This window comes from Chiroxiphia lanceolata, chromosome 21, assembly GCF_009829145.1.
Source record: "Chiroxiphia lanceolata isolate bChiLan1 chromosome 21, bChiLan1.pri, whole genome shotgun sequence".
Classification (NCBI taxonomy): domain Eukaryota; kingdom Metazoa; phylum Chordata; class Aves; order Passeriformes; family Pipridae; genus Chiroxiphia; species Chiroxiphia lanceolata.
In genome coordinates, this window is record NC_045657.1 from 9,382,862 (window position 1) to 9,401,267 (window position 18,406).

General features: G+C 52.2%; 1 protein-coding gene across 1 annotated transcript in view; it reads right to left on the minus strand.

The window, feature by feature from the left end:
* CACNA1B (calcium voltage-gated channel subunit alpha1 B) overlaps positions 1-18,406 on the minus strand; it is a 308,761-nt gene that overhangs the window by 197,545 nt on the left and 92,810 nt on the right. Inside the window, 1 exon segment of the mRNA XM_032708038.1 lies at positions 1,922-2,013. Coding sequence (XP_032563929.1) covers positions 1,922-2,013 — 92 coding nt within the window.

The window sequence follows — 18,406 nt, forward strand, 5'->3', positions numbered from 1 at the left end:
CAAGGACAACGTGTCAGGGAGGGAAGGGAAAAAAAACAAGGGCTTGGGGGTGGAGGGAAGGCAGGAGAGAGGGGCAGTCCGAGGGAAAGTTTAGGATTGGCAGTGCCACCAATGCTGCTCTTCCCAGGGGTCATAAAAATGATGCCACAGCCACAAGGAGTTCAAGAGCAGGAGAGGCAATCAGGAGTTATCTTTTTGTGATGTCTTTTCTTCAGGTGACAGATTCAAAGGGTTCTTAAGCATCAGAGACCAAAAAGGGATTTTCCTGAGCCGGACACTGAGCCTGGAGCTGAGCCAGGTCCTCGGGGCAGGTCCTGCAGCAGCAGAGCTGGGCATGGCTCTGGTTCCCCTGTCCCAGGGGGTGCTGGGCTGACCAGGAGCTGCCTCTCCCTCCACAACACACAGAACAGCCACAATGCTGCTCCTGGAGAAACAATCCCTGTCTCCAGGGCTGTCCATCCAAAGCTTTTTCAACAGCACTAAAACTCATTTTCAATTAAAACCGGGGGAGATAAGGGAGAGGCTGGAGAGATAATGGCAAAAAGATGCCCACAACAAAAAACCTGCAGTGATAAGCAGTAGCTGCCTTCGTGGCCTGTCCCAAGGGGAGGAGAAAGAAGGATCATCTTTGTCTTGCCACCTTGGACAGCACTGGTGAGGTCAATATGGGGACATGCAGGAAAAAAAGGGATGGGAAAAGTACTGTGGGGGTAGAAGGAAAGTGTAAATGTGGCTGTGTGTGATTGCACCTCAAGGTTGTACATCTGCTACAGGGGGAGAAAAAGCCACAGTTTTCACAGCATCCCTAAAAACTTGAGAGCAAATATTGTGGGAAAAGATTGTGCTGGGTCAGGACACGTCATCAGGTGGGAGAACAAGTCCTGCTGGGGGGACAGTTCTGAGGGGCCACCTCCCTCCTCTGTCACCCTTAGACTGTCATTACCACACCTTGCACAGGCAAGAAGTCCACGAAAAAACAGCCAGCAGCATATTATTAGAGATCCTGTCAACAAATATCACCCTTCCCAAGCCTAGCCAAGGACCCCTCCTGGGTGGGAATTCAGGCTGAAGCCCTGCCCACAAAAAATGCCGATGGCAGGAAATTTTGGTGCAGTGATTACAAAGCATCACCTCTTGCTGGGTGTCCACAGCACCAAAGTGTCAGCCCTGAAGCAGCCAGGGAGGTGGCAGAGCTGGTGACCCAGGAGGAGATGGGACTGACTGGCTGCCAAGGGGTCAATGCAGGCATGATCAGAGCATCCCACAAAGCTGCAGTTCCCTTTCACCCGTTCTTGCTGGGGGGTCAAACCTCTCTGTTCCTCCTTCAGAATTGAAACCCACTCCTGACTGCAGCAGGCAGAGGGGACAGGGACAAATAGAAAGGCAGGAAGGCACGGTGTGAGGACTGGGAAGGATTCAGGGCATCAGCAAGGCAGGATGCAGCTCCTCACTGGAGCATTCACCTTTCATTTAACACATAAAATACAGGAAGCTGCCTATTGAGTAGAAAAAGCCAAGTCCCACCTGCTCTTTCCCTTCGTTTTTCCCTCCCCTTATTTAATGGAAAAATTCCCCAGCAAGAGATCTGATCAAAACCATCAGAACACACAAGCTCGGGGCTGGGGGCCTGAAAGCTGCAGAATTTGGGTCTTGGGTCTTCACACTCCAGAGAATTAATTCACCCCCAAAGGCAAAGGGGTCCCAGGAGCGATCCCTGCCCCTCCCCTGCAAATTTGGGAGGGCAGAGCTGAAACGAGCTGGCTGAGCACAGAGTGGGGTGAGAGGAAATCCGACCCTGGCAAGGGCAGGAGCCACAGCCAGCCAAGACACAGGGGTAGAAAATATTGCTCAGAGAAACATGTAACAGCCCCAAAAGCCCAGAACCCCTCAGGCTGTGAGGTGACATTGTCCTGACACTCACTCGGGATTCCCGACACCAGTTTCAGGGGTCGCAGCACTCGCACAGCTCGCAGCGTCCTCAGGTCAAAATCAGTGCCAGCAGTCGCCAGAATCCTGAAAAAAAACAGGGAGAGAGGGCAAAAATTGAGATTCAAATGCAAATTCTTCCTTCCAAAGCACAGATTAGTGTCATGTAAAACCAGCAAACAGTGGAGATGCTTTAAACTTTATACCTGTGGTCACGTTGTAAGTGGTGTGCACCGAACCCCATTAACTCACACCCTCCTCCGGGGCTGCTGAGCCTTGCTCAGACCATCAAAAGATCCCCCATCTCTGTCTGCTTATGTGGCCATTGACACATCATCTGGTCACTAAAGAGCCGTGATACAGGAAAACGCTGCACTGTTTCCCAGAAGGAGACGGAGAGAAGGAAATGAACCCCTCGGTTACACCAGAAATCAGCTGCCAGAGCTTCTCCCGGTAATAAATTCAGAAATCTCTCAAGTACTGATGCCTGGTGTTTCCCCAATACCTGAAGCAGTTTCTGGTAGTACAGTTTACTCTCTGTGTGCAAAATTAATCTTTGTTCAGAGCATCTTCTTTGAGGAGAATATTCAGAGAGGAGAGTGTGAGTCTGATACACTGATATGAAATACAGTGTGTGAACTCTGAGATGATATCCTGATATGAACTCTGATAGGAAATACAGCCCCCAAACCAGAATGACTCTTCAAAAGGAAATGTCTTCACCATTTGAGGGTGTAGCAAAGGAAGAAATATTGTCCACAAGCCACAATGATGGAAGCTCCTTAAGCAAAGGCTCTGTAAGAGAGACACTGCCCCACCAGCAAAGCCACATTCACTACTTACTGCAGCACTTCCTATGGTGCTTCAGCAAAAATATTCTTAATTTAAGGCAGCACTCCCCTAAAAGTCAGACTTGGTGATCTTACAGGTCTTTTCCAACTTAAATAATTCTCTAAGACAAGGAAACCATGCAGGTAACAAAGAGCAAATCCTCCCACCAGCTCCCTACCCTCTGCACCATTTACAGCCCTCAGCAGCAATTGCCTTTATTTTGCCATCTCTGCCCCCAGGTTGTTTTGCCAAGGTGGAAGTGGGTGAGCACCCAGTCCACCAGTGGGGTCTGTAAGCCCTCAACCACCTGGGATCAAATGCCACCCCTGTGTGCCCACCTCTGCTGAAGGTGCTGCCCGTGGGCACCCATCCCTGACCATCACCAGGTGCTTGGCCAACCCTTCCCTGAGAGTCCCAGCAGCAACAGGGACTCACAAACCCGGCTGAAAAGTGGGATTCCAGCACTGCCAGAGGCCATGGGAAGGGCTGGAAGGAGGTACCAGGCTCAGTGAATCCCAAGGGATATTAACCTCCCGTGCTGGGGCACAGAGATGCTCAGAGCACCCACAGGGTGCACCCAGGATTCATCTGCTCCTGCCCAGGAGCCCTTTTTCCTGGTTCCTTGATAACAGGCTGCTGAACATTCAGCACTGATCAGCTACCACAAAAAAAAAAAAATCACAAGAAAAAGCAGAATTTTTTCAAAATAAGATGGATAATTCTTCTCTGTGCTGTACAGGATGACTGCAGACTCAGAGGAGGGGGATGTGGCTGTGCAGGGAGATCAAATCCCTGTCCTTGACTTACTGACTGACTTAGCCCTGCTGCCAAACAAGGGCCAGGGAAGAGCAGGATCAGCATTGCTGGGCGGAAAGGGCCAGACTCCCTCAGCAGGAGGTGCTGGAGATCAGGAAAAAAACACGCTGAGATGTTGGATGGCAAGAGGCAAAAGCCAGCCAGGACCTGAGGAGTCAAGTATCCATTCCATAGGACACCTGTTCCCACATTTTCACGACCTTAAAATTCCCATTACATCAGCTCCGTGGATGCAGTTTGAGCACAAGCAACAGGAGACAATTTAAACTAAGAACCATCCCATGCAGAGACTTCTAATTCCATCTTCTGCACCCATGCCAGTGATTTCATTCCTCTTCTCCCTCCCCTCCATCCTCACACCTTGATTTCTCACTTACAAACCCGTGCAGTGTGGGAACACCACTGCAAGTCAAGAGACAATCTTCAACATCCACCTTGGATGTTGCTCCTAACAGCACAATCAGTCCCGAAAGAGCCAAGACGGATTTGTGCTGTCACCAGGCAGAGCCCTGCCTTTGTGGTTTGGGTTGGAAGGGACCTTAAAGTCCATCTTGTTCCAGCTGTCAGTGCAGGAACAGGGCAGAGACACCTTCCACTAGCCCAGGTTGCTCCAAGCCCATCCAACCTGGCCTTGGACACTTCCAGGGATCCAGGAACAGCCACAGCTTCTCTGGGCAACCTGTACCAGGGCCTCACCACCCTCACAGCCAACAATTCCTTCCCAATATCCCATCTATCCCTGCCCTCTGGCACTGGGAAGCCATTCCCTATGTCCTGTCCCTCCATCCCCTGTCCCAAATCCCTCTCCAGCTCTCCTGGAGCCCCTTTAGGCCCTGGAAGGGGCTCTCAGCTCTCCCTGGATCCTTCTCTTCTCCAGGTGAACCCCCCCAGCTCTCCCAGCCTGGCTCCAGAGCAGAGGGGCTCCAGCCCTTGGAGCATCTCTGTGGCCTCCTGTGGATTCACTCCAGCAGAAACAGGAGATGGAGGGGCTGAGGAGGCAGCTCTGGCTCTGAACATCCACATCTGAGTCCTGCAGGTGACTGAGGGAGGTGCTGAGGGAGCCCAGGGGGGCACCCAGAGTGTTCCTGCCCGAGCTGCCAGGGCAGGGCTGGGTGCTGCAGCCTTGTCCCACCCTGGGCTCACCCCCCCCAGCTCTGGGGCTCCACACAGGCCACCCCAGCAGTGGAACTGGGGCAGAGAAGGCCCCGAGGCCTTTAAAAGTGTCACAGTGTCAGCACCCACCCCAGGAGCCCTTGGGCTCTTACAAAGGACCCACCAGCAGCAGCTGGGGCACAACAAAGCGGCTCAGAAGCTGTGCCAGGACAGAGATGGTGCCTTTTCTCCCTACAAAATCAAAGCTAATTTACTGCTGCTCACCAGTCCAATCCCTTAAACTGCTCCCAGACATGCCTGGAAAAGTGTCCCAGTGAGGGAAAGACCTTAATTAACTCCATGGCATTTGCCAAAGTGCCACCTTTCTGTTTTGCTTTTTCCCCCGCTCCAGCTGAAAGCTGCCAGCAGCCACTGAGAGTTAGGTCAGAACAAGAGGGAAATTATCATTAAAAATAAGAGAAATAGGGAGATCAAAGGAGCCAGCTGACAGGCACATCCCAACAATCCTGCTCAAGCTTCCCTGGCTGAGCAGCCAAGAGCTGAGAACAAAGTAGAGGTGATGGGTGAGACAGTGCTGGGAGAGGAAATCAGCTGGAGGAGGTTAAAAAAAAAATGCTAAACCAGAAGATTTTAGGTGATAACCTCACAAAGAATAAACGGCTTGATCTGCAGCCCTCTCTGTGTCTTAATGGGTTGTACAGAAACACTGAGATTTGATATGATGCCTTCGATACCTCAAGTCTAAGTGCAACAAAACCTCATTAAATAAGTTCCTCTGTGTAATTTGCCTTTTTGCTGAGCAGGGTGGCTCAGCACCAAACCTTTCCTGCTCATGTGCTGCTGGGGAGGACCTGGGCACAAACCTGCCAGCCCTGGGTGCTCAGCACCTCGTTCCTCTTTCACCATAACTTGGTTAAATGTTGCTTTTTAAATTCATCACTCGGTTAAATGCTGTTTTCTCTGCCTCTCCTCCACTAACAAGCTCTGACTGACACCCCTTCCCAGGGACAGATGTGTGATAAATGCTTGATAACTTCGATTCCAGCAAAGCCTGGAATAAATTATAAAAGCAGCTGATTCCTTTGGGTGTAAAAGAAAGCAAAGAAGGAAGGGAAAGTTCCTTTCCTGAATGTTCTGGTAACATAAATAATTAGCATTTCATTCCTTTCAGTACCTGGGAGCTCAGAGTTGCTGTGCACTGGTTCAGCTGTTGGAGAAATACCAGGGAAGGAATCTTCTCATTGAAGCCCTGACAAAAGAAAATGCTTTGAAAGGCCTTCAGGTTTAGCCCCAGAGCTCTAAATCCAGAGAACTGGAGTGGGGAAAGGCCAACCCTGCTCTGAGGTGCTCTAAACCTCATTCCTCACTTTCTCCATAACTTGTTTAAATGCTGTTATCTCTCCCTCTCCTTCACTAACAAGCTCTGACTGACACCCCTTCCCAGGGACAGATAAATGCTTGATAACTTCCATTCCAGCAAAGCCTGGAATAAATTATAAAAGCATAATACCAGGAAAGGAATCTCCTTATTGAAGCCCTGACCGAAGAAAATGCCTTGGAACTCCTCCAGGTTTAGCCCCAGAGCTCTAAATCCAGAGGACTGGAGTGGGGAAAGGCCAACCCTGCTCCCTCAGGATCATCCCCACCTCTCCCTCCTCCTGCCTTAGTGGCCTTTCAGTGGATTCATTTCAGATGAGCAGGTGCCAGAGGTGCTTTGCATCCCCCCCAAGGAGGGAAGGGGCAGAGGAACAGACACCCAGGAGGTGCCCTGAGAGACAGCCAAAACCAGAGGATCAAAAATACAGGTTATGGGTGCGTTTCACCACTCAGAGGAGCAACCCAGCAACCAGGCAGGCCTGGCCAGCACACTGATCTGCAGGGGATGGAGCACATTGTCCTCCCAGCCTCCTGCCATCCCTGGCTACAAATCACCCCCGAGGGATGGGATGGGATGTTCAGGGGAGAACAGGAGCTGCTCCCAAGCCCAGCAGCTTCAGTGTGTGTGCTCCTGCACAGATAACACCCAGCGACAGCAGAGAGCAGAGAGATGAATCACTCAGAGCCATTAACACTTCCCAGGGGATCTCACCACTGGAGCCAGGGCAGCTTCTGCCACAGGAGGAATCACTGGCAAATAAATTGTAGGCATTTTGAATGTCACTTTGCCATTTTTTGTCAACTCTAGTCCTAGAAAGTCAGTGGAAAGGGTGATTTTATCAGACACCTTACCCCAAACAGTTCCTAAGAACCAAGTCAATCCCTTCAGCAGGATTAGGAGAAAGACTAAATACTCTGCAGACAGCTTCCCTCAAAAAAGGATAAAACCAGCAGCTGGCTTATGAAAAGAAATAGCAACTGTCACTTCCTACCCACAGATTCAACCCCACCTAACTCAGGCACTTTGGCAGCATCAACCCCAAAATATCTGACAGAGAGAAAACTCCAGTAAATCCCCCCTCATTCCCAGAGCCTGGCTTTGAGCACAGGTTGGATAACAAGCCCCAGAGACCCCCAGGAAATGGAATCCAATGGGGAAAACAAACAAAATAAATATCTTTATGAGTATTGGATGAGTAGTTTAAAGATATTTCCCCCATCCAAGGATGTGCTGACTGACACCTCTGTGACTGTTGCCCACCTTCTCCTTCCCAGTGTCTCCTCCACTGCCCAGGGGCTGGAGAAGGCACTGAAAAAAGAAATATTAGCTCCTCCTGGCACTGACCTCTACCAGGGCATCAACAGCAAACAGGCAGCACCATGGAGAAGGAGATGCCCCATTCTCAGAGCCTGACTTGGAGCACAGGCTGCCCATTTAACAAGCCCCAGAGGCCCCCAGGAAATGGAATCCAGTGGGGAAAATAAATAAAATAAATATCTTTATGAGTATTGGATGAGTAGTTTCAGATTATTTCCCCCATCTCTGGGCAGCCCCTGGGCTGACTGACACCTCCATCTGTGACCATTTTCCACCCACTCCTTCCTAATGTCTCTTCCACTGCCCAGGGGCTGGAGAAGGCACTGAAAAAAGAAATATTCGTTCCTCCTGGTAATGATCTCTACCAGGGCATCAACAGCAAACAGGGAACACTGTGGTGAAGGAGATGCCCCATTCCCAGAGCCTGACTTGGAGCACAGGCTGCCCATTTAACAAGCCCCAGAGACCCCCAGGAAACAGAATCCAATGGGGAAAACGAATAAAATAAATCCCTTCATGAAGATTTGCTGGGTAGTTTAAAGATATTTCCCCCATCTCTGGGCAGCCCCCGGGCTGACTGACACTTGTATCCACGACTGCTGCCCACCTTCTCCTTCCCAGTGTCTCCTCCACTGCCCAGGGGCTGGAGAAGGCACTGAAAAAAGAAATATTAGGTTCTCCTGGCACTGACCTCTACCAGGACATCAAGAGCAAACAGGCAGCACCGTGGAGAAGATGCCACAGTCTCTGGCAACCCGTGTCACCAGGGCATCACTGCCCTCATTCCCTCACACTCCCAGCAGGTAACGAGGGTTTGGCAGCACATGAAGCCAAGGACAGGACTCTCAGGGAGAAGCCACAGCAGCTGCACACCCTGGAAGCTGCAGGAGGCTGCAGGGAGGGTTGGCAGTGGGGGGGGAAGTTGTGTGCTGAGAGCCACCTCAGCTGCAGTGACACCAAAATGACCCCGGTGTGGGCACTCAGGGCAGGCTCAGTCCCACACTGGAGATGTGCTCTGGCTGGGTTCCTCACCCAGGGCCTGGGGGCAGGACAGAGGAGGCATCCAGCCCAGGGGGGGGGTGAAGCAGCTGCTCTGCTCAGCTGGCTCCCACTGGCACTGTGGTGACAGGACTGGCAGTGCCACGGCCCCGGATCCGCCGGCAAACGGCGACTGGAGCGGTTGGAAAGGTGCCCCTTTCCACTCAGTTTGATTTCATGGTGTCTGAGCTTTATCTTGGCTACCAAAGGCACAGAGTGGACACCAGGCCCGAGCTGATAAGTGGATCTGACGTGCTAATTGCACCGTTTAATTGATGGCATGACCAGGTTCAGCTGCTGGCTCTGTCACTGCTCCAGCTGCCCATGGTCCCTCCCACAGCCAGGGATTTGTGAGGGGATCTACTTTCCCCAGGAATCTCATTTAACTTCAATCACATCTATGATTTTCTTCCTTACTTCTAATGATTCCTCTTAAAATTCATCCTTGATTATGAACTTAAACAATGATTTCCATTTTATTTTGTTACATTTCCCCCCCTCTTTGAAAGCTTTGAAAATCACTTCAGTCCTTTCATCACTCTCTGTCTCCTTTGGGTGACTAATACCAAGCCTAAGCATTCAGCACAGCCCTGCATGTTGCATCTAAACCTGCTCCTAACCTTCAAAGCTCATCAACAGCTCAATGTACCAGATCCCACCCCTTTCCTTAACACCTGCTCAGAGTAACTCAGGCTGATCCCTGTGCTCAGACAAACATGTTGATTCCAAAACTGACTGTTTCCATCAAAACAGCCTCACTGTGGGGAAGGAAAACCCTCTCTTCAGCTGTAACATGAAGGCAAAATAAAATACACCAAGGAAATGACAATATTCAACATTACAGGGATCCAGAGACACAAAGAGAGAGAAGAAAAGGGGAAGGGAAGGGAAGGGAAGGGAAGGGAAGGGAAGGGAAGGGAAGGGAAGGGAAGGGAAGGGAAGGGAAGGGAAGGGAAGGGAAGGGAAGGGAAGGGAAGGGAAGGGAAGGGAAGGGAAGGGAAGGGAAGGGAAGGGAAGGGAAGGGAAGGGAAGGGAAGGGAAGGGAAGGGAAGGGAAGGGAGAAGACTTAGAGGGATTCTCATCAATCCATATAAATATGCACTGGAAAATAATAAACAGGCCCTGGCACAGGTTGCCCAGAGAAGCTGTGGCTGCCCCTGGATCCTTGGAAGTGTCCAAGATCAGGTTGGATGGGGCTTGGAGCAACCTGGGCTAGTGGAAGGTGTCCCTGCCCATGGCAGGGGGTGGAATGAGATGAGTTTTGAGGTCCCTTCTAATCCAAGCCCTTCTGGGATTCTATGAAATATCTCCAAGAGGTGCCAAGAGGATGGTACCAGACTCTTTTCCGTGGTGCCCAGTGACAGGACAAGAGGAATGGCCATAAACTAACAAGTTGCACCTCAACATGAGGAAGAGCTTCTTTCCATGGAGGGTGGCAGAGCTCTGGAACAGCTGCCCAGGGTGGGCCTGGAATGTCCCTCTCTGGAGACATCCCAAACCCACCTGGATGTGTTCCTGTGTCACCTGCTCCAGGTGACCCTGCCTGGGCAGGGGGTTGGACTGGATGATCTCCAGAGGTTCCTTCCAACCCTAAGAATTCTGTCATTCCTTGGTCTCACACCAAATGGGAGCATTTCTGAGCCTTTTTTCCCCAGCATTAAATTTGCCCCCAGCCTCCAGCACACAGAGCTGCCCAGACACGAACACAAACTGCCTCCTCCTCTTTGCATGGCACAGTCCTGGGAGGAGACACAGCAAAAGGAGAGCAGAGTCCCCTCCCCAGACCACCTGCAACCTACTTTTCTGCCTGTAATTCCTGAGCCAGGCTCCAGGGAGAAGACAGGGAGAGGAGCATCTGGAGACAAACCCTCCTCTGCAGCAGCCAAACAGTTTGTGACACTCCAACACACCAAGGGAGGTTCTGCAGAGTGCAGGGAGCTGAGCCCTGGCTCCTGCCCAGAGTGAAGGAAGATATTCTGATTAGGAGGCAATTGCTCAAATAAGCCCTTGTTGCTGCTAAGCAGGAGAGACGTGGACACACCACACTGCAGAGCAGGAAAGGAGGCTCATCTGCAATCAGCACTGACAGCTGGCAGGAAAATGCACACTTCCAAAAACCATTCCAGGGAGCTCACACTGGGAAAAATGAGCACAGAGGAGTTAAACCCATCCTGCACTTCGTTGTGGCTGCAAAGTAGGTCATACCTGAAACCTCACTCCATCAGCATCACAGAGGAGAGATGCTGCTTCTGCCCCTGCAAATGGGCATCCTGGAATGTGGCTCCAGAGGATGCTGAGGGCAGGAGTTGGGAGCACAAAGCACTTTCCTGGTTATACCTGGTGTCACCCACCCCACTCCATGGTCAAGCTGTGGAAGGGTTTAGCTCAGTAACCAAGATTTTTAAAGAGGAGAGAAGAATTTCAGGGTCAGCAAAACACTTTGGGCATTTTGGTTTTAGAGGAGAGCGATGAACCATCATTTGGGATTGTTTCATTTGTCAAGGTCTAAAACTAATTAGTCCCAACTTTAAATATGTTTTCCTTTTCACTGAAAGCAATTCATGCCGAGCCTGCAAAGAGTTTGGACTTGATTTAAAGCTGCCATTTTCCTGAAAACTCCAAACTCTCAAACCCCTTGTGCATGAAAAGCATCACCCAGAGTAACCACGACACTGCACTGAGGTGCCAGAAAACCTGGAGGGGCAGGACTCTGCTCTCTACCAGCTGGCACCACAAAACTGGGCAAAGGGCACGGGACAGCTGGTAGGGAGATGGGGGATGTGTCTTCCTGCCAGGTGGGCTAGCAGGGCAGCAGGAGACAAGAGGTCTGAGTCACTGGAAGCACATCCCAAGCCTCCTTCCCTGCAGTACCCACCAAGGAGAGCCTCCCTGCCAGGCTGCCCCGGGAGCCGTGACGAAGGCTGTGTTATTTGGAAGCAGAACATCACCCTCTGCATTTGGCCTGGCCCCAGAAGTGGCTGTCCATGAGCTGAGCAGAAAATGCCCTCACTATCACCTTGCATCAGGGTTTAAAAAGCAGAACAAACCCGTTCAGGGTAAGAGCTCAGCCCTCCCCACTGGGGGCCTGAACTGGGGCTGCTGGAGCTGCCGGGGAGGGATGGGGGGAAGGAGGAGGAAAAATACCTGGGAAGGAGGGAAAGGAGACCTTTTCTTAGGTTACAGGGCAGGGTTAGGTTGGATCTCAGGTAAAGGTTCTTGGTACTGCCCAGGCTCCCCAGGGCAGTGGGCACAGCACCAAGGCTGCCAGAGCTCCAGGAGGGTTTGGACAAGGCTCTGAGGGACAGGGTGGGATTGTTGGGGTGTCTGTGCAGGGCCAGGGGTTGGACTCATGGTCATTGTAGGTCCCTCCCAGCTCAGGGTGTTCTGTGACACTCTCCTCTGAGCCTCTGCACTGCAGACTGTTCTTTCCCACCAAGCCACCACCTGAACACTCACTGGCTTCTGGAATCACAGAGTCACAGACTGTGCTGAGCTGGAAGGGACCCACAAGGATCAGTGAGTCCAGTCCTCAGCCCTGCACAGGCCCATCTCCAACAGTCCCACTCTGTGCCCCAGAGGATCATCCAAACCCTCCTGGAGCTCTGGCAGCCTTGGGGCTGTGCCCACTGCCCTGGGGAGCCTGGTCAGTGCCCAACCACCCTCTGGGGGAAGAACCTTTTGCTGAGATCCAACCGGACCCTGCCCTGGCACAGCTCCAGCCATTCCCTGGGTGCTGTCCCTGGTTCTGGAATTCTGGGAGGGATGCCCTCCCAGTCCACCCTTTCTACCCTCCCCCTGCATCATCAAACCCTGTAAGAGCCAGAGGTGGGCAGATAACGAGCGAAGATAAACATGTAAAAAATGACAGCCAAGAACATCCATAAAATAAATGGGAAAGGCAGAAATTGGAGGGTGAGATAGTTCATGCTGCCACATTTGGTGTTCACTCCCCAGCACTCAGCCAGTGAAGCCTCACTGGCACAGCCAGAGGGATGAGAACTGGCAAAAATGGACCATCAGCACCACCCACACCTGGCTGTGCTTGTGCACTCGACCACTCAGAGACCAAACCCACCCAGGAACTCAACCAAGCCACCCCAGGCAGAGTCTGCCACAATGATGAGGGTTCCTGGGCTTTCCTTCCCACAATACCACAAAATATTAACAACCAAGGGGTTCCTGCTGCCATCACCACAGCACTGCACCCCTCCTGCCTGCACCCAGGGTGTTCATCCTCCCTGTGGGGACACGGGTGACACCCAAGGAGCAACACTCGGGTCGTGCTGCCTTGATGCTGTGGAGGAACAGCATCCAGACTGTACAACCCCAAACACCAGGGCAACATCAGGTGGGGTTTGTGGGTGTCCAAGAACCTGCCACTCCTTTGGCACCTCCCTGCAGTGACCAGAGGGAGCAGCCACAGTCCTTCCATGCAGGACAAGACCCTCCCTCCTGCCTGCTCCATCAGCTGGGATGGTGTGCCAGGGAAAGGCAGCCTCCTGCCATCCACATGCCTGGCACTCTCTGATTTCATGGTCTGGGCACTGTGCTCCTGCTTTCCAGTGCAAGTTCCTCACCAGCAGAGCACTGAACTCACACAACTCCTTAAGCTGTGGATGAAAATCCACCACGAGCTCCAGAGGGGCCGGGGCACAAACAGGATGTTTGTTGTTCCCCAGGTGTTTGTTGAGTGGCTCCAGCTGCTTCTCAGGGCCAGGGGCTCCAAGCAACTCCTTCCTTACTCCCTGAGGAGCTCCCTCACCCACAACCCCCCTCCATGTCTTCCCAGACAGCAGCTGGAATCAAACGAGACGACGCCGGAGTTGGGTCCAACAGGGCAGGAAAATTGCACCCCCTCCATTTGTGGCCACATCCCTGCAGGAAATTTCTCTGCAGCCAAATTTCTGGAGAAAGGCAAAGCCTGGGGTGCCATCAGGTGCCTCTGCAAGCTGGCACAGAGCTGTGTGTGCTCCCTTGGAGGCTGGGAGTTGGTTCTGGGATGTGCCTCAGAGCCTCACACAGAGCTCAGGGGGCTCTGGGGGAGCTTTTGCCTGGGAATGCTCTGAGCAAGCAGAGGTTTGTGTGCCCCTCACACCCCTCCTGTCCAAACCTGCTGCCCCAAAGGACCCAAACCCCAACATTTTCCCACCTGCAGCAGGTGCCCCTTGCTCAGAGGTGCATTATTGCCACCATCCACACAAATAGGCAGCCCCAGAATCAACAAGGCTGGACTAAAAACCATGAGATCATTGAAAAAATAATATCAGGACTACTTGCATTATGATCTCTCAGCTTTTGTAGACAGCTGGGATTAGATTTTCAAACTTTACTCTACAAGCCACAAAAAATACACTTTTAAAAGAAGCTGAAACTCTCCTCTGCTCACAATGATTAATGTAGTGCATCAGATGGTCATAACAGGACTTGTAGTATAATACTTCTTTTTTAATACACACCTCATTGTCCCTAAAAAGATATAATTATTCCTCTTGCTTGGTTGTTTTGGGGTTTTTTTGGCCAGAACTATCACACCAAACGTGCAATGTTGTTCTAAGGAAAACACAGTTTGCCAAGACATCTAAAATATTGTGTATTCCCTCCATCTGCTTCTGCTAAATAAACCCAGGGCCTTATCTAATATAATGAGGAGATGTTGGCAATAATTGCACAGCCATCTGTACTGTGCTTTAAACCTGTTGCAAGCTGGGCTGTGGACATGAAAAAGTCAGAATTTATTCCTTCAGTGTTGAAAACAGAAATTGTAACTTGCCCCCTCCTGTTTTTTAGGATGATTTAGCCATAACAGCCCCTGTGCTTGGTACTTTGGGAACAGTATTTCATGGATGTGACAAATAAATCCCCTTTTTTTCCCTGTTTTGTACAGATAAAGGCCGAGTTGTGCAGCTGAAAAGGTTCAGGGCAGTCCCAGGGGGGTTGTGCCTCCAGGAGCTGTGTCCACACAGACCTTCCAGCCCTGACTGCTGCCCACCACAAGCCCTGCTGAGGATGAACATCCCAAGGGAGACTTCCCAGAGCAGTTAATGTGCAATGAAAAAGTCTCCTCTTGCTGCTCTCAGCTTCTGGAACCACGACACGTGAGCTCCCAGCACCCAGACAAGCTGGGCAGCTCCCAGAACCACGGAACACCCTGAGCTGGGGGGGACCCACGAGGGTTAAGTCCAACTTCTGTCCCTGCACAATCCCACCCTGTGCCTGAGGACATTGTCCAGACCTCCCCTGAGCTCCTCACCTCGTCATCCCCCCTCAAACTGAGCCCATTCCAACTCAGCAGTTCAAATGTTTATTTTTTAATATTTTTAACCCTCGTTCCTGCCCTGTTTGAGGGGAGCTGTCCCAGCCAAACAGAGTTTGGTGATCCTCATGGCTCCTTCCCAACTCAGATAATCTGTGATTCCATGGAAAGCTGGGGAAAGAGGGATCCAGCTGCAGCTTGCAGGAGCACAGGCTGCCAGATGTGCAGCAAGAGGAGGAGGTTGGACCCGATTTCCCCCCTGCAGGACGTGCCAAAGTGCCTGTGAGACAGGAGCAGCTCTCTGCTGCTTCTCAAGGAGCCCAAAACCTCCCAAGTCTTGGATAAACAGAACTGGAGGAACAGCAGCTGGTTGTCAATGGAACCTGAGGAACTTTGCTCACCCGGGTGCACGTGGGGCCAGGCCCAAGACACTCAGGGAACACAGCCCAGCTCCCCTGTGCTCCAAGGAGTGACTGCAAGGATCACACCACCACAGCATGATCACACTCTGGGCATTGCTGTGCTTTTTTCCTCCTCCACTCCACTCCTTCCCCACATCACCCACCCCTCATCACCCCTCACAGCAGGATAATCCCCTTCCCAAAGCCAACAGGAACACACAGATCCTTCCTGCTCAGCAATCACAGAATGGTTCAGGCTGGGAGGGACCACTGCAGGTCATTAGACAAAACCTGAAGGAGGGGAAATTGAGGATGGACATCAGGAAGGAATCCTTCCCTGGGAGGGTGGGGAGATCCTGGCACAGGTTGCCCAGAGAAGATGCGGCTGCCCCATCCCTGGAAGTGTTCAAGGCCAGGTTGGAGCAACCTGAGCTAGTGGGAGGTGTCCCTGCCCATGGCAGGGGGTGGGACAAGATGAGCTTTAAGGTCCCTTCCAACCTGTAACATTGTATGATCCAGTCTGACCTCCCTGCTCTAGCAGTCACTCAGGATGTGTCCAGATGGGTTTGGAACATCTCCAGGGAAGGAGACTCCAAACCTCTCTGGACAGGCTATTCCAGGGAAGGAAATGGGCAATGCCAGGGGGCAGCACAGGCAGGTGGGCACTCAGAGACAGGAGCAATGTCACTGGCACAGGGAAGTGACATCTCTATAACAGGACAGGCGATGTGCTCCAATTAATTGGCAGCTCGGATAACGGAGCTCTCTCTCTCCACTGGGCCGTTGGGAACCCTGGAATTGCTGCAGATAAAAGTCTGGCAGCATTTTCATCCTAAACTCCACGTTTCTGGGCTCTATAACCCAGCCATTGAGAGCCCCACACCGTGTGGGCAGGGAGCTGCCACCCCAGCACAGCAGCAAATGTTTGTGCTCCCCAAATTTCCAGAGCAGTCCCTTCGGGCCCAGGGGGCAGTTACAGAGCAGAGACAGAAGGTGCAGTTTTCCAGGCTCCACTTGCATCAGGGATGGATTTCAGAGCTTCACTTGCCCCCCCTGCCCAGGCAGGGAGGTTTGTCCATGTGCTGCAGGCACCTGGAGCACCCCCAGGCAGCAGCACCCAGCAGAAACCACTCTGGCTGTTGGTGCTGCTGATTTGCTGCAGAGAGTTTTCCTCATAACACAAAGACCTGAATTAGGGAGCAGGAGAGGGAGATCTGGGGGGGAATTTCTTAGACAGCTGCAGGAGAGGAACATCCCATGGTCCACAGCAGCTTCCTGACAAGGCAGCACAGGAGAATATCGTGCTGAAGGCTTTGGGATGTGGGCCAAGAGCATCAGCTGCTCCTCGTTGATGCAGCCTATTGCTGTGAAATGGTCCAGAAAACCCCCCCAGCTCTTCAGCAGCAGAGTTAAGTGTTTTGTTAGGAGCTAAATCATCCCAGACTTGCCTCTACAGCCAGGGGAGGAGAGCACAAGCAGAGAAAAATAAACCCAAAGCAGTGCAGCTGATCTCTGGTGTCCTAAATACGTGTCAGGTTCAGCAAGGTGGGTTTAAGACTTGATGGGTTTAATCAGACAAGTCACTGTTCCACTCCAGGCTGTTGCTTTCTCTTTATAATACACCTCTCTTGTTTAAGCTGTGATTTATAGGAAGGAGATGCTTCACATTTGACTGGGTTTAAAACTTAAGGGGCTCTTAGTACCAGCTCTAGTCTCTGCCCACTCAGTTCCACTCCTGGCCATGACATTCCCCTCCATCAAACCCCCAACTTCACAGAATCCCAGAATCAACTGGGTTGGAAAAGACCTCTGAGATCATCGAGTCCAACCCTTGACCCAACCCCACCTTGTCACCCAGACCATGGCACTGATGCCACATCCAGGCTCTGCTCAAACACCTCCAGGGACGGGCACTCCACCCCCTCCCTGGGCAGCCCATTCCAAGGGCTGATCCCTCTCTCTGCAAACAACTTCTGCCCCATGGCCAACCTAAACCTGCCCTGGGGCAGCTCAGGGCTGTGCCCTCTTGTCCTGCTGCTGGTTCCTGGCAGCAGAGCCCGACCCCCCCCGGCTCCCCCCTCCTGTCAGGGAGTTGCAGAGAGTGAGAAGGTCTCCCCTGAGCCTCCTCCTGTCCAGGTTGAGCCCCCCCAGCTCCCTCAGCCTCTCCTCCCAGCACTTGTGCTCCAGACCCTTCCCCAGCCTCGTTGCCCTTCTCTAGCCCTGCTCCAGCCCCTCCATGTCCTTCCTGAGCTGAGGGGCCAGAGCTGGGCACAGCACTCCAGGGGTGGCCTCCCCAGTGCCCAGCACAGGGGCAGAATCCCCTCCCTGCTCCTGCTGCCACACTGTTCCTGGTACCCGACACTCGCTGCTCTCCGAGCAGAACAAAAGCCCCAGAAAAGCATCTCGGGAGCTGCAGCCGCCCGGGCAGGGCAGGGCAGGAGCTCGAGGAGCTTTTCCAGCCTCTCGCCCCGGGGTTAATCGCGAGTTCGCCCGGAGCAGCCCCGGGTCTGGCCGGCGTTAAACTCGGAGCAGGGAAGGAGGGGAGGGCCCGGGTGCTTCCCAGGGTAAGCGGTTGTGACATTTGCTTAGTCATCGCCTTCCCCCAGCCCGCGATCCTGAGCTGCTCCTTCCTCCCGTAGCCCTGGAAACAGCGGGATGAGGCAGCTCCAGGTGTGGATGAGGCAGTTCCAGGTGTGGATGAGGCAGCTCCAGGTGTGGATGTGGCAGCTCCAGGTGTGGATGAAGCAGCTCCAGGCGGCACTGGGGGCGCTGGGCTTTGTTGGTGCCCCCCGGTCCATCCTCCCACAGCACAGAGGGGATGGTTTCATGTGGTAATTCCTGCATCCAGCCTCAGGCAGGGACTGGGATGCTGAGAGAGGGCTGGGCATGAACTGCTGTCAAAAAAACAGTGACACTTTCCAGGTAGGAATAAATTTATCAACAATTAAACTTTGCTCCGTTACGAATGATTTGAAATTTGGGTTCTTGAGCTTGATACTGGACAGGGGAAAGGACAAGGGACTTCTACCTTAAGTTGTACAGCAATACCATTAGGACAAGTATTTCAAACCTAGTATTAGAGGAATGAATAATTTGTGAATGGGACTTTAAGAATATTGTAACTAAATAGTAGTTTATAGCAGTCCCAGTTCAGAAGACCTTAATTGTCTTTCTTTTGTGTTTGAAATCGTTCTACTAAAGCCCTAAATGGGGAGACACCAGCAATAAGAATCACCTAAAAAAATTCCAGCCCTCCTTTCATCAGTGCCCCAGCTCATTTTGGGGCCTTCAGCAGCTTGTTCTTCTTAGTTCCTGCTCCCACTGTGCTTTCCC